We start from the raw sequence: 20,691 nt of genomic DNA, 5'->3' as shown, positions 1-20,691 counted from the left end.
AGAAGACTGATCTTGGCCTGACTCTTTTTGCGTCGCCTCCAAGCGAACCGGGCCGGGTCCCTGAACCCGTGGTTCTGAACCTCCCGTTGCTCAGCTTACCAATGGGAACGTTTGTTGCATCCAGCTTTAAAGGTCCGCTCTCCAGGGAAATGGTAACAATCCTCAAGGGCAATCTTGCAGATGAGGTGAATCGTCTCACTGAATCAAGGTAGGAATATTTTTCATTCCATTTCAGCACCGAGATCAAAAAAATCCATAGATTTATTTGTATTTACTCCATCACTTCACCATATAAACAAAAGGACCCTTTATATGTCATAATGCTAGTCAGGAAGTTGCGCACATACGTAACAGAATTATGTGTCAGTGGAACAACCAACCATAGAATCAATAAATGTGTTCAATAAGCTCCTAAAAGTTCTTTTTCGGCTCAAAAGATTAATAGATAAGAGTGTTAAAAGTGAGTTCTGCATTCTTTTCAGAAAGTAGGAACAAATAATTGAAATGTTTCAGTTCATAGAACATTTTGTAATGCATCGTCCTCATAGCATCACCACAGTAGTTCTGAGGCTGCATGGAGGCCTGTTCGAAGACTGAAGAGAAGCAGAAGCAGAGGGAACTGGAAGGTGTTGCACCTTTCTGTACGTGTGCATCACAGTTCCCATTACAAAGTGAAATAATCAGTTACAAACCAAAGCCAAAACAACAAAGTGTAAATAATTTAAACTATTACATTTTTCATTTTAACATCTTTCTGTGTTTTTGACTAGCAGTCAACATGAACTTTAGAAATGTCACTCCACTGCTGCTGTGTCTCTGCAGACAATAATACCCGTTCTAATGGCTCCAAGATGTTCCTCCCTGCTGACATCCTTAACAAATCATCAAATTATCTAATTTGATGAGGACACTTTAAAGGTGATTACGTTCAGATGTAAATATTAAATTAGCCTCCTCTCTCATCCTCGTCCTAATGCAGTCAGAAAATCGTCGCTCTCGACAACACGCATGTCCGCTGCTCTCACAGAACCAGAAAGGAGGAAATAGTTTCTTTGTTTTTTTGGATTATGTAAATGAGAAACTCTTTGTTTGCTATTCTAATTGGCACTTTGTTACTCAAATTCATTTTAAAAACCAAAAAAGTTCTCAATGAGACCGCTCTAACAGCAGCCCAAGGATTCTCCGAGTGTCTGTTTGGAGATCTGCTAAGCGAAGGGAGCTTACAGCTGCAGTGTGCCGCGGGTGGCTATCTGCTATGCGTGCTATGCGTTCCCCATTGTTGCTCAGGGCCAAGCTTGTGCTGGAATACAAACATAACCCCACTCGAAGCATTAATCTCAGCGTGCAAGTGTGCACTTTTGAAGGCAGCCCATCTGTGGAGGCTCCCCAATTAGCTGCTGTCATATGGAACAGATTTCTGTCTTTGGAGTGTCACTATACAGGAGGAAATAATGCACACTATTCTCAACTAATCTGCTGTTAGGCTGCAGGATTTTATCTGCAAAGCCCCCGGGATCGACTTTAAGCTTTTCTTCGACCGGAGCGCGACTACTGTCTGCTCTTAAATAGGTGAATTGTGTTGTGCTTTATCTCCGAAGGGAGTGCTGTTTACACAAATAGCTCAGATTGTCTGCCAGCACAAACAGAAGTCGAGATCATCAATCAGGGCCTCGCAACTGATCAAACCACAATAGCTCGTGAAACGGCAACCGACACCAGTGGCTTGAGAACAGCGGAGCGCCGCGTCCGAGAGGACAAACAACAACAACAGAGCGCCCGGCTGCAGAAGGCAGCGCATTCATCAAACGGACAGCGGAGATAACGCCCGGCTTTGCGTCCGCGCGTTTTTACCTTGCGTCCGCCTGTGTTCAGCTTTATGGGGGTGAGGAAGGGGTCGAAGATCATGTGGCTGGTTTCTATGTTGACTGGCGACTGCCTCTTCCCGACGGAGCACAGATTCCAGGCCGAGTTTACCAATCCCCAGAAGGACGGCACTGCAACACAAACAGATTTACAGAGACGTGAACGCTTGAGTGAGAGAGAGATGAATTCATACTTGCAACAGTCGATCAAAACAGGACCCGAATCCTTGGTGTAATATTTTTAACCCTTGTGTTTACAAATGGGGTCCAACCGACCCCACAGCCGTATCACTTGGATCATTTGCCTCAGTCCTCGCACGCACAAGGGTTAACAATACCACATTTGCTGGCACATGTGGATGTTCTGATCAGTACCTTAGTCTTTAAAAATAAATTATCCACCAACATCCCCACTGTTGGTTCCACCGTTGACAGGAAAAACCTTCATCAAGCCGATGCAGTAATCTTTTATACCTATATGGCCCATAATTCTGGCCAGCTATTGCTTTAATTCAGTGTGAGCATTTTCCAGCATGAGCTCCCCGTTAAAGGTTATGCCACGCCATCTCCTTTTTTTTACTAGGCCAATAAAAAAAACATTATTTTCTTCCTGAGCTGTTCAGTAGTGGACCTGTTCATGGCCTTTCAATCATTTCTAAAATTTTAGCTGCAAAACCAAGCTTTGTTAGTATGATTGTCAGTATATATAAATATATATTTATGAATTGTTGGATAATACACTAGACTTAACCAATTCATTATTTTCTTCTTCATTATAATTCTTCATTATTTTTGGTCAGGTAGCCTCGCACACATATACCCCATACAGTGTCATAAAACAGAAGCTAAGTGGTTAAAATCCTTGGCACATAATGCATAACTTCACACCCAGTGTTCAATATTTTTATTTTTTTTTCACAGTGACAAGATCTACTGATCAGAACCTATAAAAGACAACCTGAATTAACTGTTAGCTCCAGCACACTAGACACTCTTTTGACTCTGTTTTCATCCTCACTTTACAAGGCTTTTTTTCTTTTTTTTTTTATGTGGTACTTGCTTTCATCCACACTCTTGTCCAAGTTGTTTCTTCAGTGCTAGCTGTCTCTGACTTTCAATGAAAACAGAGCTTTAGAAGGGCATTTTAACCACAATGAGACAGAGATAAGACCGTATTTCTTAACTAGCTTTGCCTTTATTCAGAAAGAAGCATGGAGTGTTTTCATTTAAGCCGACTTCATGTTTTTCAGACAGTCAGAACTGATTTCATTCTGGCAGGATGCAGGCTTAGGCAGGGTTTTTGAAACTCAGTTCTGCTTTCCACACAAAAAAATGTGGTTGATCACTGCTAATTCGATGATTAACGACACACGTTTGCTCCACCCCAAAAAAACACCACCGTCACGGTTCTAGAAGTAAAGTATATTTTTAGGTCAAGCACTAAAGATGAAATGTCAGATTTGTCATGGTGACCCAATATTGGACATTGAAGATATGCGTTATGTCTCCTCTCTTAAACTATTAATGGGGTAGACAAGTGAGATCATTTTCTTTCCATTCATTGTTGGACCAATGTCTCTGTTACATGTGTAGAAAGTGATTCTGCTGTGAAATCGCATTCTGCAGTCTGTCATTTACACCTCACAGTGAAACATATTAAGATTCTACAATGCTGAGCCCATAAAGCGTGATTTTTTTTTTCAAATTACAGATTGTGACTCTGTGGGTCTTAAACCATAAGACTTGTAGAACCATACAAGCCAGAGATTAGGCGAAGAATAACTTAATTCTTTGACGTTAAAATTGTAAAAAAAATTGTAATTGTAAAAGTGTAAAATGATTCCTAAAAGAAAATGGTAAAAAAAAAAAAAAAAAGAAAATGTGAACAGAGAGGAAGTCACAGTGGTAGTTTTTGTAGAAAACAGTCTACATTCAGCTAAAATGTACAGTTAAGTGTAAAGTTGGAAAAACAGGCTGTTTTTGTAAGTGAATGCCAGCCGTGGTGTAGTGACTGACTAGCTGTAATTCCCTTATGTAAGACTTGGCCACCAGGACGAAGGTTTTTCAGGGAGAAAGAATCAGATCCTCATCAACATGAACTACTGCAAAACACAGATTTGAGCTGCAGCTTCTACCGCGGGCCCTCAAGTGCGTCTCCCACCCCCCCCTTTAGAAAGACATAATAAGACTGAGATGACTCACTGGAATGCAAATTCCTCTGAGAGTTCCAACAAAAGAAGAGATAATTTCAAAATATGCAAATACACAATGAATCAGAGGGAATCTGACACAGCGCAGCGTGAATTTAGAGCTAAAGGCTCACAAAGTCAACAAGTCCTCCAGATTCCGAGCCGCGGTGTTTGTTTGCCGCGCTCGTCGGTGAGCTCTGCAGAGAAAAAAAACACCAACTCCCCTGTTCAGATAAAAGCATGGAGTCAAGAGAAGTGAAGTGCCGCCGTATTCATTTCTCCCTCTGCGAACGCGCCGTTAGCTAGCGGCGGATGCACATTTAATGGAGTTTTCGCCAAACACAAAACGCTGGCAAAGACCAAAAAACAGGTATTTGTCAAAGGGTGATACGTAATGCGTTGCCGTGATGCAAAAATTATAGTACTGTATATAATTTCAACTTTTTATAAAAAAACACCTTTAACAAATAACATGGATCCTGTGTTATACAACAGAAAAATAAGCAAATCCGTTAGGGGGAATTAGAAAAGCTGGTTGCATAAATGTGCATGGGCCTAAAATAATGATTTTAGAGTGACAAAATCAAAAAGCCTCTTCTAGAATGATTCTGTTTGCATTTGTTCAAAGTTAAAAAGATTGTTCAGAGCTTTAGAAAGGACCTAAAACAGTTCATAAGAAAGGCATGAACATTTCTTTTAGAGCTAGGTGGACAAAAACTGCAGCTTCTCTAAGATCGATTTCTTGATCTTGATTTCAATACTGAAAATGTTTTTTTATTGAGTTTTGCTTGGGGAAAAAAAGCAATTAATTTATTGCATTTGAAGCAAAAAAACTTGTCTAGAACATTTTATATTTTCATTATATCTTATTGTTGAATTTTCTAAAATAAGTAAAATGATGTATTGCCCTCATCTCTTTCTACTGTTTCCTCTATTTGTTTTCAGTTGACTTGCTTGGCATAATATCTTACAAGGCAAAACAAAAAAAAAAAAGTTGACATTTGAAATGAAACTTATAATGGACTAATTTATATGTCACACAAATCTGTCATTTTACAATGGGTTTGAAATTCACAATAAGTAGATAATTTAATATAGCAAATAAACTTTGTTTGAACTTATTTTGAATATTTGCTATATTTACTGATCTAGTGTCAACGTCAAAGTGCATTTACCTGGAGCTCTTATGGCGCAATTATTTTACTGCCACAAATAAAGTACCAAAACAGAGTTCAGTTAAGTTTATGGAAGCAAAAAAAAACATTGCGGGATATTTTGTTTCTTTGTGTCACAAGCTGACCTTTTTAAACTACATGTTAATTAGCAACGACCTTTCAAAGCTTATTACATGTTTGCCTGAGGCTTATTTATTATTTATCCAAACTCACTCAAGTAATCATGCCACACACTTGAACTGTGTTTTCATGTGGCATTTAGCACCAAAGTGATTGCTGTAAAGTGCCGATTGTGATTTTATCAAACTGTATGTAGCTTCTCAGAAAACACGACCAACGCATAGTTGAATTTGAACTGTAATTTAATCGCAATGTTTTGTAGAAAAAAATAGTAATAGCAACCACCCTAAAATCAATCCTTCATGGTGTTTGGTCCATTAATTATTTAACGTAACGAGAGAAATCCTAGTTTATAACTTTCAGGAATAAAGTTGCAAGTTGTAAATTCCTAAAAAAAAATAAAATCCACCAACTTTACACTTTATTAGGCAGTTCGACTCTAAAGTACCAACCTAAAAGGTCAACATTGGGTAGCATATTTGGAACAAATAGACTTTATGGAGGTAAATATGTAAGACTTTAATGTTAATAAATTCAAGCGTATATCCCAAACTAATCAGTTCAGGTCACATTTTTCATGCGTCTTGCAACTTAATTCATTACGTTAAGGTTTAAAAGGGAGACTAAAATCAACCTCTAGATATCTAGAGGTAGAGATATTTAGATATCTGTAAAGTTTACTCAAGCACAGAGCAACTAAACCTTACATTTGCATTCAAAGGAGTGTTTCGGGAAATTTGATGTCTGAAGTAAAACATGATAGACTGGGATCAATTTGTATTTGTATGAAACATTTCAAAAAAGATGTTGCAGAAAACTTGCCGTCACGTCACGGTATTATTGAATTTAAACCTACAAAATATCAACGAGTAAATATTTAAATTGATATCCGTCTTGTCAAATCTCCTTAGCAAAACCGTAATGTTTCTAAACAGCAGACTTTAACAATAGCTAAAATTTGTTATAGCTCTCGTTAGCTATAGCGACAGCTAATGATAGCCATCATTATCCTAACTTGGTGCTAGTTTTCAAAACGTTTTGCAGGTGAATACAGAGTTCTGCTTTACAAAGAAATGAAACATTCAGATGACTTTATTAGTGATGTTGACATTAATTCCTCCATTTTTACGCGCAAGCAAAAATCTGGCAGGAATCTAAGAACAACGAGCAGGACATTGTTAGGTTTATCTCCTTAAAACAGTCCGAATGATTCAACAGCGATATGCAGGTTTATATATTCATATGTCACACTAATACACAAACACGCCGCTGGCAAACTGTGATGTTTAAACACCAGGCTGACGACTCGTCATCAGCAGCCTCAGCAGTTCTGTCATGTATGAACAATCGCCAGCTATTTCACAGAGGCAAATACAGCAAGACAAAATGGAAAAACATTAACATGCTTCGAGTCATGATTTATTAAAAAGCATTAATGAATTAGAGAGTAACATTATTCTCCAGGAATGGTGTTTGAGAGAACACAGAGAGAGAGAGGGAGAGAGAGAGAGAGAAAAAAAAGAGCAAGAGAGAGCAGTCTTCTGAAGCAGAATCCTTCATGAAAATGACAAGAAATCCATGTGCAGAATGGGAGTAGGAGTGTGTGTGAATCGATCTATTATACCCGCGCCCCCTTTGGTAAATGTACACATAATTATTAGCCGTTGATAGATTCCTGAATGCAGCAATGGCGGCAAGGGATATCACTCACTGCTGGAAAAGGCAAAAGCTGCTCTGTCAATAATCTCCTCCTCCAGAATTGATACAGATATATTTCACTTAGAGCTCCTCACAAGTGTTGGAGCCACTTCCATTTCTTATTGGCACGCAGTAAATGTGGACAGGGATATATGGTTTGGCCTTTTGGAGATGTCACACCGAGCTGATTTATAATGTGCATGAGAAAAGGGCAATTGACGGTGGGAGGCTTTTTTTTTTTTTGGCTTCCTGGGTAGTGTGAATCCATCTGTTTTCTTTAACCAATTTTGATTTTGTGAATCAAAAAAACATTCTGGATGGATCAAGAATCAATGCAGAACAAGGTTCTCGGTCAATTTCTCTCATAAGGTGCCACACGTCATTTTCAAAGTGGAATTTCCAGCGCAGCACAGCACAATGGCTCCGTCTCGGCGGCGACCCGGTTCGGATGTTTTGAGGGCCGTGTTTTTTCAAATCAGTTCTGGGTCAGTTCGCTTCAAACAGTCCCCACTATGTAATCACATGTTGCCTTTTCATCTATTCCTACTTCCATTTGGTTTTGCTTTGCACCCACAGGCAAATCACTGCTTTATTTTCTCAAGTATTAACCAGGTTAAGTATCTTCATGTGATGTTAGCCATACACCTTTTATTTTACACTCACTGTGGTTCTGATTTTTCTTTGGACCAGTTGGCTCTTATGCAATATGTGGAATAGATTAAGATTTCCACATTCAGCTCAATTTTGCTCATAGATATTTATTCTAGATTAATAAATCATATAATCTCATATCCTTTGCAGAAAACCATCTAGATCAAAGAAAATTACAAAGTTCTTGGTTTTCAAAGGGAGTACCATCAAACCATCAAACCTGATAGCCAGTGTGAAACGGCCTGTGGCAGATGGTACAAATCAATCAAACTTACCAAAGGTGTCAAAGTGACCAGCTTCACTAAGACCTGACTGTTTTGGTAAATAGCTTGTACTTGCACAGCTCTTTATCAAGTCCAGAAGACCCCAAAGTGCTTCATACTCCATCCAGTCACTCACCCACCAAAGCCCACAATCACACGCTGATGGTAGAAAGCTGGTCACTTTGCCTTCCAGCCACAGCTGCTATCCAGCTGTGGCTGGATAGCAGTGCTCAGTCAGTGGATAGTCAGACTCAGTCAGCCTCGCTTCAGTCTGACAGAAGCGAGGCTGCCCCACCCCAGTGCCCTCTGACCATCATCAGGAGGCAAGGTGGGTAAAGAGTCTTTCTGAAGGACACAGCGACAGAGGTGAACAAAACCCCTACCAACGTCACATTATTTAAAATGCGGAGCTTAGATGAACACAAAAAGTCAGAAATTTCCTATGGAAGATCTCAGCTGACAGTTCAGGGACCATTTAATCATCAAAATCAGTGTCATAGGTTATGCTCTACAATATACATAGGACATTCAAAATACTTCGTCTACAGTGGTTGTATTTTTCCCAACTTTAAAATTGGTTAACTCATCTTCAGTCTTGTCCTTTGGACATGTTATGTTTGTCTTCATGTATTTCGCTCATCTTTTCTCTTGTGTGCACCTGTTTCCTTGAAACAAGTGGGATTTTTTTAGTTCCAAGGTGAACAGTGATGTACTACAGTAGCCACAAAACATTACATGTACAGTTTTGCACTTGGGTCATTGACCATGTTGCAACATTTTATCTTTAGTTGCATCATGGTTTGCTATGAGGATCTTGTCTTGGTCTGTGGTGTTTCCCAGCCATTGAATATTTTATGTTTGTAGTCTCGTCTCTTCTTGGGGTATCGACCATAGTTGCTGGGCTTTGCTTGAAAAAGGCGGCCATTTCAATTTGCATCATCGGTAAAGTAGCAAACTCCACTGTCTTCACCGACTCCAACTGAATGGATGACCTTCACAAAACAACATTGTCCAACATTGTCAGAGTGCGCTACTGTAGAAGGTGGACCTTGACTTCCCTGTGTGTGATGCCATGTATGGAGACTAATTATAAGACTGCCTTGTCTGGGTGACCCATGTGGCCTTATTAGATTTTGGGGTTGCACAAAAGGCATCCTAGGGGATTCCAGTAGAAGGAGACATGTGCCGGGCAATTAGACCCAACATTAATTACTTCTACAAGTACAGCATCTTACACACTGCATACAGGTGAAAAGCTACAGCCACTCGAATAGCATTAGGCAACTTGAAAAGTGCATTAAGATCAGAAATCTGAGGACACTAAAATAAAAACCAAACATCCTGTTTCCAATTGATGCAAATTAGATTAACATGGAAATGGATACTGCAGAGATATGCATTTCATTACAAAATTCAGAGAGAGCAAGAGCGAAACAGCTTTACTTTGTTTACTAGATGTGGATTAGAAATTTGAAGGAGGATTGCAAGAATTTAGACAGACAGACATGCATACACACAAACACATTTACTCTCATCTTTAATTAGACGCTGTGTTGGTTTCTATCCATTCACACAACCCTATGACTGACGAATCATGAAACCATTAACAGATAATACCTGTCCCAAACATCAACCTAAACTCAACCCACGTCTTAGCTCAAACCATAACTACCATCCACAGAAATGATCTAAAAATGTCAAAATATCGTGAAAAACTTCAAGATGCCTCTGTCACTCTTCAGGAAGTGGGTTTTTGCTCAGTGATACAAAGTTATCTTTTCAGATTAAAAAAAAAAAAAAGTTAGCATTTTATTTCGAAGTCAAGGTCCCAGAATCTGAAGAAGGAGCAGAGAGGCTTAGAATCCACATTACTTGAAGAAGTCCAGGCTGAAGTTTCCACACAGTGATAATTTGGGTTGCCATGTCAGTTGCTGGTCCTGTTCCAGTAAGTTAGAGCGCTTACTTCCCTCTGCAGACCAGATTCATGGAGTTTGCAGGTTTCATTTGTCATCTGTAATTTGCTGCTGCTCACACTGCCACTGGTACCAAAAAACTGGTTCAGTTACCATGACGTCATTATGATCGACTATGCAGCAAACTGACCTGACCCGAGTCCTGTAGAGGAAGATGACAGACACCGGCCCTAACAATGCAGTGACCTGGTCATCCATCACACCTCCGGTCAGTCACTTTCACGTCACAACGCATCGCTGCGGTAATTCATGCCCAACCAAGTATGTCCAAAAATGAGTATTTGTAGTGAATCTATTCAGAATCTATATAGAAGTTTTACCTTCCCACACACACTCACTCTATGTCCGTGCCATCTGTCAAAGAGCTGGATTGTGTACAGCATTTCTTTTTTTTGAACATGCTGGGAAAAGTATGAGATAAAGTGCATCCTTTTGTAACTGCTGATGCAAAGCTAGGTTGCAAATTGGCCCCGCACTAGGAGAGAGAGCAAGTATGAGGTACTGGGGACCTAACAGCTTTGGGATAAATGCTTACTTAAGCAGGTATGGAAAGCAACATTTTAATGATAATGAATGTCTAAGAACGGCATTAAAGAGGCGATGTCACATTCAGCGAGCTCTCAATTTGAAACGCCGCTGCGGCGCGGTGGGTTCCATCGTGTTGACTCACCGGGAGGCCATTTTATAGGCACTCTGGTGCGTCTCTGAACAGAAGGACATATGCTTGAATGTAAAGGCTCTGGACAGGCAGCAGGTGCAGAACGTTTGCTGAAATATGTCATTAAGGGAGGCAGAACTTATATCCCCTCATTTTACATAACATGACTGTGATGGTAAAAGATTAACACTTAAGTGAAACTCACCAAGAGATTAACAAGGCATTTATGTTATATAACATAAAGTCCTCTTATACATTAACTATATTGTTGTATTAGGTGCTTAAGTGTAACGTCCAAATCTTTTGGTCTTGATAAAACTCACTTGAAACCCAAAATGCCAAATGTGTTTTACATGGGAAGGTCATAGTTGGTGTTACTGTAAACTGTGTTGCAGATAATAGTGACTTACAGTGTAAATAACTGTAGATGTCAAAACGTTACTGTTTAAACTTTACCTTTAATAACAAAGATACCTAATTTTTAAAGTGCAATCAATAATACTTTTATAACAAATTTATATCAGTAATGATTTCTTGGTTAATGCCAAGTTGTCATAAAGACATTTTGAATAATGGCAACTTTGTATTAAAACTGTCATAATTTACCGAATGACGCTTTATGACAAGTCATAAATATTCATGAAGGCTTATTCATGTTAGTAACAGGTGTTTATGAAAGTGTCATGTCAGTCTTATTTACCCCCCTTCAAATAAAGTGTTACCCAATTTTTTTTTTTTTTTAAGTGGGAACCGCCAATAATTGAAAAAAAAAAAATCACAATTTGACATAATTTTGTTGAATAGCTGAAAAATGAGACCTTGCATACAGGAATGTGAAATTATAAAAATGTGCACCTTTCAGTTGTCAAAGCAGAAGAAAAACTAAATTAATTGGGTGCACAAAACAAAAGTTGTAATTTAAAACTTAAGGCGAGCATCGGTGACCGATGACCGTTTCCTAAATCCATTTTTTAAGTTTGGCGAACGTCAACCACAAAATCAGTTTCATCATCATCCTACTAAACTTGAAGTTAGCGACATTTAAGGGTTTGCGATCAGATTGTGACAACACATTTTGCCTTCTGCTATGAAAACCAATTGAGACATCGTGCTTACTTTACCTTCTCCATTTCTGACTTGCTTCTGTACCATCATCATATTCCATTTGCCGAGAACATTTTTTTGTTCAGGTCGGCTTTAATGGAACGGAACTGAAAGCATGGAAGACTGTAAACGGAGCCAACCTGCCCTCTCAGCCTAATGCTAAGTACTCAGCTATTTCCCCACTAATTAATGACTTGCTTTAGAAAGCTTTGTGCCGTCCCACTACTGCTTAGCTAAATCTCCTTTCAAAGTTAACAAATTACTAAAGCAACAACTAATTTTCACAATGCTAATTTTCTTTTTCTCTCTTTCTCCCTCTCTTAATTTCCAGCACCACTTGACCGCAGATATTGCAGCTGTGAGGAAATTACTTTAAAGCGATTTGCATTTGCTGCAGATAAATGGATCTAAAATTCATTGCGGTTCTGTGTCACGATACCGTAAGCATGGTGTTTGATTTTGCGAGTGAATCTGGAGATGGCCAGTGACAGTGACTCGTGTTTTGGCTTGTTCCTGTGATGCTGGGCTAATCCTGCTGGCCCAGCACAGTGCAAAGGCCTCATTAGCAGCGCCCAGTACACAGAGCAATAAACATGCCACTCAAGCTAACTCTTTTTGTCAAGTTCTTAATGGTGTGGAATATAAAAGCTGGCGGCCAGCAGAGGGTTTACTCTAGGGGGAGGAATAACAAATACACAGTCCCTGGAGGTGGGTTGAGTTGCAGCTGAAGGAGTGGCGAAGGAAGAGGAAGTGAGATTGCTACTCTGGAGCAAGGGAGGTTAGAGGTTTTTTTGTCTCTTTTACTGACAGTTTGCGAGAACATGGCACGGACATAGAGTGAGTGTGTGTGGGAAGGTAAAACTTCTATATAGATTCTGAATAGATTCACTACAAATACTCATTTTTGGACATACTTGGTTGGGCATGAATTACCGCAGCGATGCGTTGTGACGTGAAAGTGACTGACCGGAGATGTGATGGATGACCAGGTCACTGCATTGTTAGGGCCGGTGTCTGTCATCTTCCTCTACAGGACTCGGGTCAGGTCAGTTTGCTGCCCAGTCGATCATAATGACGTCATGGTAACTGAACCAGTTTTTTGGTACCAGTGGCAGTGTGAGCAGCAGCAAATTACAGATGACAAATGAAACCTGCAAACTCCATGAATCTGGTCTGCAGAGGGAAGTAAGCGCTCTAACTTACTGGAACAAGACCAGCAACTGACATGGCAACCCAAATTATCACTGTGTGGAAACTTCAGCCTGGACTTCTTCAAGTAATGTGGATTCTAAGCCTCTCTGCTCCTTCTTCAGATTCTGGGACCTTGACTTCAAAATAAAATGCTAACTTTTTTTTTATCTGAAAAGAGAACTTTGCACCACTGAGCAAAAACCCACTTTTTCACAATATTTTGACATTTTTAGATCATTTCTGTGGATGATAGTTATGGTTTGAGCTAAGACGTGGGTTGAGTTTAGGTTGATGTTTGGGACAGGTATCTGTTAATGGTCAGGAATTGTGTCGGAATATCATTGGGAGATAAAGAATGACCAAAACATTTCTCAGTAGGTGAATGGGAGTTTAACATTAAAGAAGTCTATTAAAATCCCTGGTAACACTTTATTTGAAGGGGTGTGTATAAGACTGACATAATATTGTCATAAACACAACACCAGTAATGAATATGAAGCAGTCTTTATGAATGGTTCTGATTGTTGTCATGAAGTGTCATTCGGTAAATAATGACACATTTCATGCAAAGCTGAAACTTTTGATGGACTTTTAGTGCAATCTTTAGTACACTTTTGCATTAAAAGTGGCATTATTTACCAAATGACACTTCATGAAGACTCCTTCATGTTCATAACAAGTGACATGATGGCGTCATGTCAGTCTTATGTACATCCCTTCAAATAAAGTGATACCAAATTCTTTACGTGAGCTGTTTTGGTTTAGTGATTGTGAATGCCATCCTCAGGAAGACGGCGATGATCGTCTGTGACTAAAGTGCATTTTTACTATTATTGCTCCCACTATTCTACTCCATTGTGTCGGTGCTGCCGTGTTCCAGGACTCCCAATCGGCGATGAAATCCTCTGTCGCATGAATGAGGATCACAGAATGCTATTATGGTGAGCAGCAAAAAGTGTTGTATTACATTAGCAGTTTGCCCTAATCTGTGACAGACATAAACTCTGTTAATTACCGGCACATCCTTTGCTGCAGCAGCAGCAGCAGCAGACTCCAGGCTTCATTTATGGGCCGACACCAAAATGATGGAGATCCCCTTGGCTCACAGTAAACCCACTTCTCGCCTCAGGAGTTCTGCACTCACAGACTTACCCCCAGTGGAGAATAAAGAGACAGGTACAAGCAGAAACTGGGCCGGTAATTACAAACACGTAAATTAAAAAAAACAAAAACAAAAAAAAACCCCACAGCTCTGCCAAGTTGTCCTGGGGATAATCTGCTTTTCGCAGATAGATTTGCAGCAAAGTAATCTGCATTAACACATGTGCTAAAAAGTTTTCCGCCATTGTTTTCTTTGTGGAAAGAGAGCTTGAGTAACGGTTTTGCGTCGCAACAAAAGGTCTTTAAACAAGCAGACGAACCGTGTAGCGTGTCGCAGTCGGAACAGAATGAGACTGAGCTCCGGCGTTTCTCTTCCATTTTCCCGCAGCTTTGTGTCTCCATTTCAATCACAGCGGGGCACTCGACAGTCCATGTCATTACATTTTATCGTGGTCTGCTCGACTGCGCAGTGGGCATGTCCTGGCAAGAGAGTTCGTGGGTTTATGCAGCATTAAATCCCTGTGAGAATGAGCGGACCTAATCTTTGCCTTACTCTCTCCGGTCGGCTCGCAGTCTGAGCAACACTCGGGGAGCATCCGAGCCTACGCGGATGAACATGATTAAAAATCACAGTGGCAACGAGTCCAAGTCCTCCAGGGGTCAAGATGAAGCGTCACTTCAGAAAGGCGAGAGAGGGAGAGAGAGAGAGAACCCAGGAACAGGACTGGAATCAGTAAACAAATCCTTTCATCCTTACATTCAGGTTAGCCTGGAGGGGGGAAGCGCCAGAGTCACCCGCTAGTATGAAGCCTGGATTGCAATTCGGCAACAGCCTGAATGAAACTAATTTCATCATGCAATTAAAAGGTTGAGGATTTTATTTTATTCTCTTAAGTTTGGTGAAAGATATGTTTCCAGCGTGAGACTCTCTTCCAGGAACCAAGTTGATTTTCTCAGGCTATTTTTACCCCTTGCCCCCATCCTTCTGTGTCCTGTCTGATTCCCTCTGTGTTCATTTCTGTATTAGTAATAATAGTCACCTTCTCTCCAGTTCCCTGCACATGTTTTTTTTTCTTTTTTCCTGGTTGTACAGCCATTCTACTCACATCAGGATCTTGTGTCAATTATCCACCTTCCCAGTAGATGTAATCCTGCAAGATTCTCCTTCGAGCTGCATTCGGTTGTCCTCTGCGCCGGTCATCTTGTTCTCCTCTAGCTCTGTCGTTTCCAATCTGATGTCCTCTTGTTTTTCTTGTGGCACAGCTTCATGGGTTGTAGTAAAACTTTTTTTTTTTTTCTTAAAGTTGAAACAGTCGTCTGTGGAGCTTCTCCACAATTTCTGATAATTACGAGTCACAGCTGTTTAAAATAGTCTACAGCCAGTTTTTTTTTTCTTAATTTGAACAAAAAGAGATTCAGAATTTCTCTAAATAAAGTTTACAGTTTTCGTATTGAGGCACAAAACAGCAACATCGGGGATCTTTCACAGATTTTTGAAGAAATTAGGCGTTTTTTTCTCAGGCTCCCTCTGACTACGAGGTGATTCAAATTCACCTCCACAATGTAAACGCTGTGAAAAGACCAATTTATGGCTTGAACACCATGTTTAATCCCGGTGGGAGCTGTCGCTGTTCTTCTCAAGCCTTGGAAGAGAAGCAGAATTTGGTCACAATTGCACCCTTGCGAGGTTTGCTACCTTCATAGCTCACCTACAAAGTGTAACTACTGTATGTTTTAGTTTTTCTACGAGAATTCACAATTTTAATTCCATGATCAGAGTCCAAGATCTAATAGTATAATAGAAAAAAAATGTTGATTTCTGATGCGGCCGTGACTGAAGGAACAACCTGAAGCTAGTGGATCCACTCCTCTTCTGTTTTTTATTCACTCATAGGCTTTGCATCGGCTTTTTATTGAAAAGAAAAAAGAAACTTCAACTCCAAAAAAAAGAAAGGGAGAATTACCTGTGCTAATCTCCCAGGTAAGCACCTGAGATAAGGTGCAGTAATAGAAATCATTGTCAGCTTTCATGTCCAAAAAAGAGAAAAAAAAAAAAAAAAAGTGGAGGGTGTGGGTGGGTGGGGGGGACTTCAATAGCAGGCGACGACTTCTTCTCAGGCTCATTTCAGAGGGGAAATATTAATAATGGTTTTTCTTCCACTCTGTCTGCCTCTGCGTGGGATGTTTGAGCCATTACGGCAGCCGAGTTACAGCATCAGTGCTGCTCTTCTCTCCTTATTCTCTACCCCACACCCACTCACAGACACATACATGCATACATGCTGTCCCTGCTAATGAAGCGATGGAAAGTATTAGAGTTAAGGCTCTGGGCTGCCGATGACAAAGTGTCACACGCCCAATTCGAGTTCAACTTTGCAGGTAATGACGTGATCCGTCAAAGATTGGCGCCGTGTTTTCTTTGCGAAAGCAGGCCAGAGGTCTCGTGTGGCCGTGGCACCCGTAAGGGGCGCGGGGTATCGACCAAAGACGCACCAAAACGTCGTTTCACAACAAGGGACGCTTTAATTTTTCTTCTAAAATAGCTTTTTTTTTTATTCAATCGTTTTGCACTTTTCACAAAATGTGAAAACTGAAGATGTGTATGAAAACAAATTAAAAGGTGGATAGATATGTACCTGCCCTTTTCATTTGTATCTGTGCTCTGCTCTGTTGCATTTGAAAAAAAAAACAAATAAAGTCTCAAAATTAATCTGCACTGTTTTGCATCTTGATTACAGACAGAGCGCAAAGCTGCATATATAATCAAAACAACCACAGAGGCTCGTCCCGACGGTCAGGGAGATATGTCATGCTTGAGTAAGCGCACCAGCACATCCGACTGAAAGCATACGTAAAAGTGAAAGTCTGGCTTGAAGACATTCCACATTAATAGGAAACAGTGTAGGGTACTTTGAAATTTAGCAGCACGGACCAAGAGAAACACAAAAGAGAGGGTAAAATCCGAGGTGCAGCCTTTCAAATACCTAATTGATTTTATCCCTGAGATGTTGCACATTTTCAAATTTTGCTCAAGATATTGTCGATATTTTTTTTGTCAACGTCTGGCAGCCAAAGAATTTTTTTAACAGCTAACAAAACCCAGATTTTAAAAAAAAATAATATAACTCTTATGTATTTTTATGAATCGAGAAGATTAGTGCTTTAAGTTTGACATATCTGGGACACTTATGAAGGAAATTGTTCTCAAGTTGCATTGGCAGAGCTGAATAAACTTTTTTATTTGTCCTTCCTGATAACACTCAAATTCCAAAGAGCCTTCAACATTTTGAAATCATGCGAAAGCCGTTTTTTTTATTACTATTATTTTTGTTTGTTACTTGATAGAGGCAAAACAAGATGACAGAAAAAATACAGTTTGAAAGAACTTGAGATAAAGATAGTGACCAAAGGTTTTTCCCAGTTTGTTAACGAGTCTGGATCTATAGTTCAAAATCAAAAACCACATCAGCATGCCTGTTTGTCTTTTGATTCCCGGAAGACGCATCGTCATAGGCATCACTTTACTAGAAATGTTTTTTTTTTATTTATTTCAAACAGGTTTAAAAAAAAAAAACAGAAATCACTGGGACAGTAGGGCTTTCCTAGGCTTTAAGGAAAGTAAATGAAAAAACTAGAAAATGTAATCTAACAACCACACAAGCTAACTGCCCACTGGTCCCACAGAAGGCAACATAGTTGATGTTGCCTATAAACTAGATAATCTCACACTTTGCCATCTTAACCCTTCACTCACTTCTGTGTGCAGGACACTGAAAACTGAGTGAGACAGCAGGATTCATTGTGTGATTAATTCAACCAATAATTATTGAAAACAGGTAAACTGCTTATCTAACCAATGACAGCACATGTTGATTCTTTTATAAACACAGCAAAACATCACCGTCAAGGTAAAAGCAACATACTTGGTCATGATGCAGCAGAACGCTGAGAATATCACACAACTCATTTCAAGTAAATAGTAGTGTGTCATACGTCAAAGACAAGACATCGTCTTACAAATACATTGCGATTCTACTATTGATGTTCGTTGTAACCCCTCCAACTGCCTCCTCTCTATTGTTTCTCTGGCGATATTCAGATTAAAGGTGATTTGAAGTAAAGCACCACACTGCCCCCTTGCTCAAATAAAGAAAGAAAACGTATTTTTAAATTTCAAGTTGACAATTAAATGCAGTAGTGTTGCATATTTTATTTTGCGCACCCCGACTTGGTGAGCAAAAAAAATATATTTACTACAAATCAGAGCATTAGAGCTGGATTTCTGAATAAAGGCTACACACACTCAGCCCTCGCTGTGCATCCAGATTTTATCTGTGGATGAAACATTTTGTCAGTAATGTTATCAGACATGCTGCGGGAGCCCTGAGTATACTAATGTACACCCCCATTAGTAAAAAAAGAAGAAAAAGGCACCTCAACAAAGAGATATGAACTGAGGTGAGAGAGAGTGTGTTACATCATGTCACATCATCCACGATGTGTTGGAGGCCTTCTCTTCAGGCAGCGTGGGAGTGAGAAGAGGGAGAACAGAGTCTTTGGCTGTTCATTAATTTGGTAACTGTAGTCTGGCTAAAACAGGCAGGGAAGGGGATTGTTGCGCTGATTTCGTTCTCTTAAAAAGTCTGAAAGAAAGCTAAAAATGTGGTCAGGGAAGGAGTTTTTGTTTTTTTATATATATATATCCAGGAAACTACCAAAGGCTCACTTTTCTAGCTCACTTTTTCCCCTGAATGGTTGGGACAATCCAATAAGGGCTTTCGTGTCAGCCGTCTCTTCCTGCTTGCTAGCAGCTGGAGCTCCTGGCACGTTTCAGATTTTCCCTACAAACAGTGGCATGTTGATCCTTGCGAGTTGCGTCCAGACTGCTAGAGTCAGACGCAGAGACGGTGACGGGGAAGCGCTTTCCTTTGCAGCTGCAGCATTCCCACGATCGGGCTGTGGCTGCGCCACCGTTTGTGGTGCGAATGAGATGCACGCATGTACTGAGAAAGAACACGGCTTTTCTCTGCTGCCACCAACTCAATGTAAGGGTGAGGACGAATGGTGTGAAGATGAGAGCCAGCAGCAAAAAGCTTTTACACAAAGAGCCATGAAAACATATCCCCCCCTTACGGATTTCTCTGTTTGCTATTTGATCATTTTTACATATTTCACACACTTCAACAACTTTTTTGTATGAAATAAATATAAGCTGGATAAATACAATATGCAACAATTGAAGAATAGCTACTTTGGCCAACTTGTACCCAAGTCAAAAAGCAATGATCTGTTAAATCTAATAATTCCTTAAGACGGCACTGAATGGAACGATTTCCTTTAATATCTGAACTGCCAATACGTACTTTAAATAACAATGAATGAATTCTGGCACTGTATTCGTTGCAAAATTGTTTTAAATTAAATTAGTTGTACTACAAGAATTTCGAGGATGAGCAGCTTGTTAAAGGTCAGTATGTCAATTGGGCTTTAGTCTAGACTTTGACAAAGTTAATCCAAAACCTTCATTTTCTGTGATTTTTTAAAGGTTTTTGGATGTATTCAGAGGTAGACTTGCGGCGTAACCCAAGAGTATCGGATATAAAGGTTATGAACAGATGGCCGGAAAGTATTATGGGTCCTGAAGCAGCAAAACATCCCATGACATCAGACTACTACCATGTTTGAATGTACTATGCAGGATGTTATGAGGGACATTGGTTTAAAAAAAATCAACTTTGGTCTCACCAGTCCTCTCAGAAAACTTTCCTTTAAATACTGTAAATAATCAAGAATTATTCATTATTTGTGTTCTTTTAGGTCCGCATTGGTTTGGAAACTGGGAATTTACCGTTACAAACTCAAACCACAACAAGTATTCATACCTTGGGTATTATTGGCACATAATGACATTGTGTGAAACTTTACCATTTATACATAAATTGAGAAGGAGTTGCGGTTTAAAATGCTGTAGCTTAACGTAAGACGCTTTTTGTTGAGAAACAACTTTTTTCTCACCCGACTGACAAAATTCCCAAAATTTGGCTCCATAATATTTGACTGGATTCTTTTCTGACATTTTGAACCCGCCGTCAATGTGCTCTTGGAGTAACTTTGGTAGGCCTGGGATGGTGTTCCACCGTTTCACATTTTCAAAACTTACCGAAAGGACACATTTTTGAATTGGGGACATATTTACAATGTAAACAGAACCACATTGAGATGGAGAGGGAAAAAAAAGAAAGAAAAATAAAAACAACTTGTGTGTATTAAAAAGTAGACACAACTCTAAGCCTGATGGCGCAGTCAGTAGAGAGAGGACAGCAGATGTGCAGATCTGGGTTATGATTGAAATCCTGGGTGACTTTAATGTTTCGCTGCATGACTGACACCGAGCTCAGCAGCGTACGCCTTAGACGCGTACACACATCCGACGTTGTTTACTCTAGCCGTTTGGTTCGAGGGTTGAGTTCTGGAAATAGAGACCCTGTGCTGAGCTCCAGAGAAAGACGCCTCGCAGACAGTTAGTGGCTCTTTGAAGAAAATCATGTGTGAAGAGAATAAGGTACCTCTGCCAAATCTCATTAAGGCATCTACAAATCTGTCTGGCCCTAAAAACGCTATTATGCCACCGTCACTACAGGGGTCATTCTGTGGAAGGAGCTGATAAATATGCGATAACGTCACAAATTCTGTTCTCTAGTTTCAG

The 20,691-nt window shown here is 39.9% G+C and overlaps 1 protein-coding gene across 1 annotated transcript in view; it reads right to left on the bottom strand.

Moving 5' to 3' along the window:
- The window catches only part of ca10a (carbonic anhydrase 10 (inactive)a), a 267,157-nt gene that overhangs the window by 159,406 nt on the left and 87,060 nt on the right, over nucleotides 1-20,691 (bottom strand). The window contains exon 3 of the mRNA XM_008437703.3: nucleotides 1,852-1,994. Coding sequence (XP_008435925.1) covers nucleotides 1,852-1,994 — 143 coding nt within the window. The remainder of the gene's footprint in view (nucleotides 1-1,851; nucleotides 1,995-20,691) is intronic.

The sequence above is a fragment of the Poecilia reticulata genome, chromosome 19 (assembly GCF_904066995.2).
Source record: "Poecilia reticulata chromosome 19, P_reticulata-male-v2, whole genome shotgun sequence".
In the NCBI taxonomy this organism is placed as follows: domain Eukaryota; kingdom Metazoa; phylum Chordata; class Actinopteri; order Cyprinodontiformes; family Poeciliidae; genus Poecilia; species Poecilia reticulata.
Note: the sequence above shows the minus strand (reverse complement) of the source record. Positions and strands in the feature narration are given on the sequence as shown.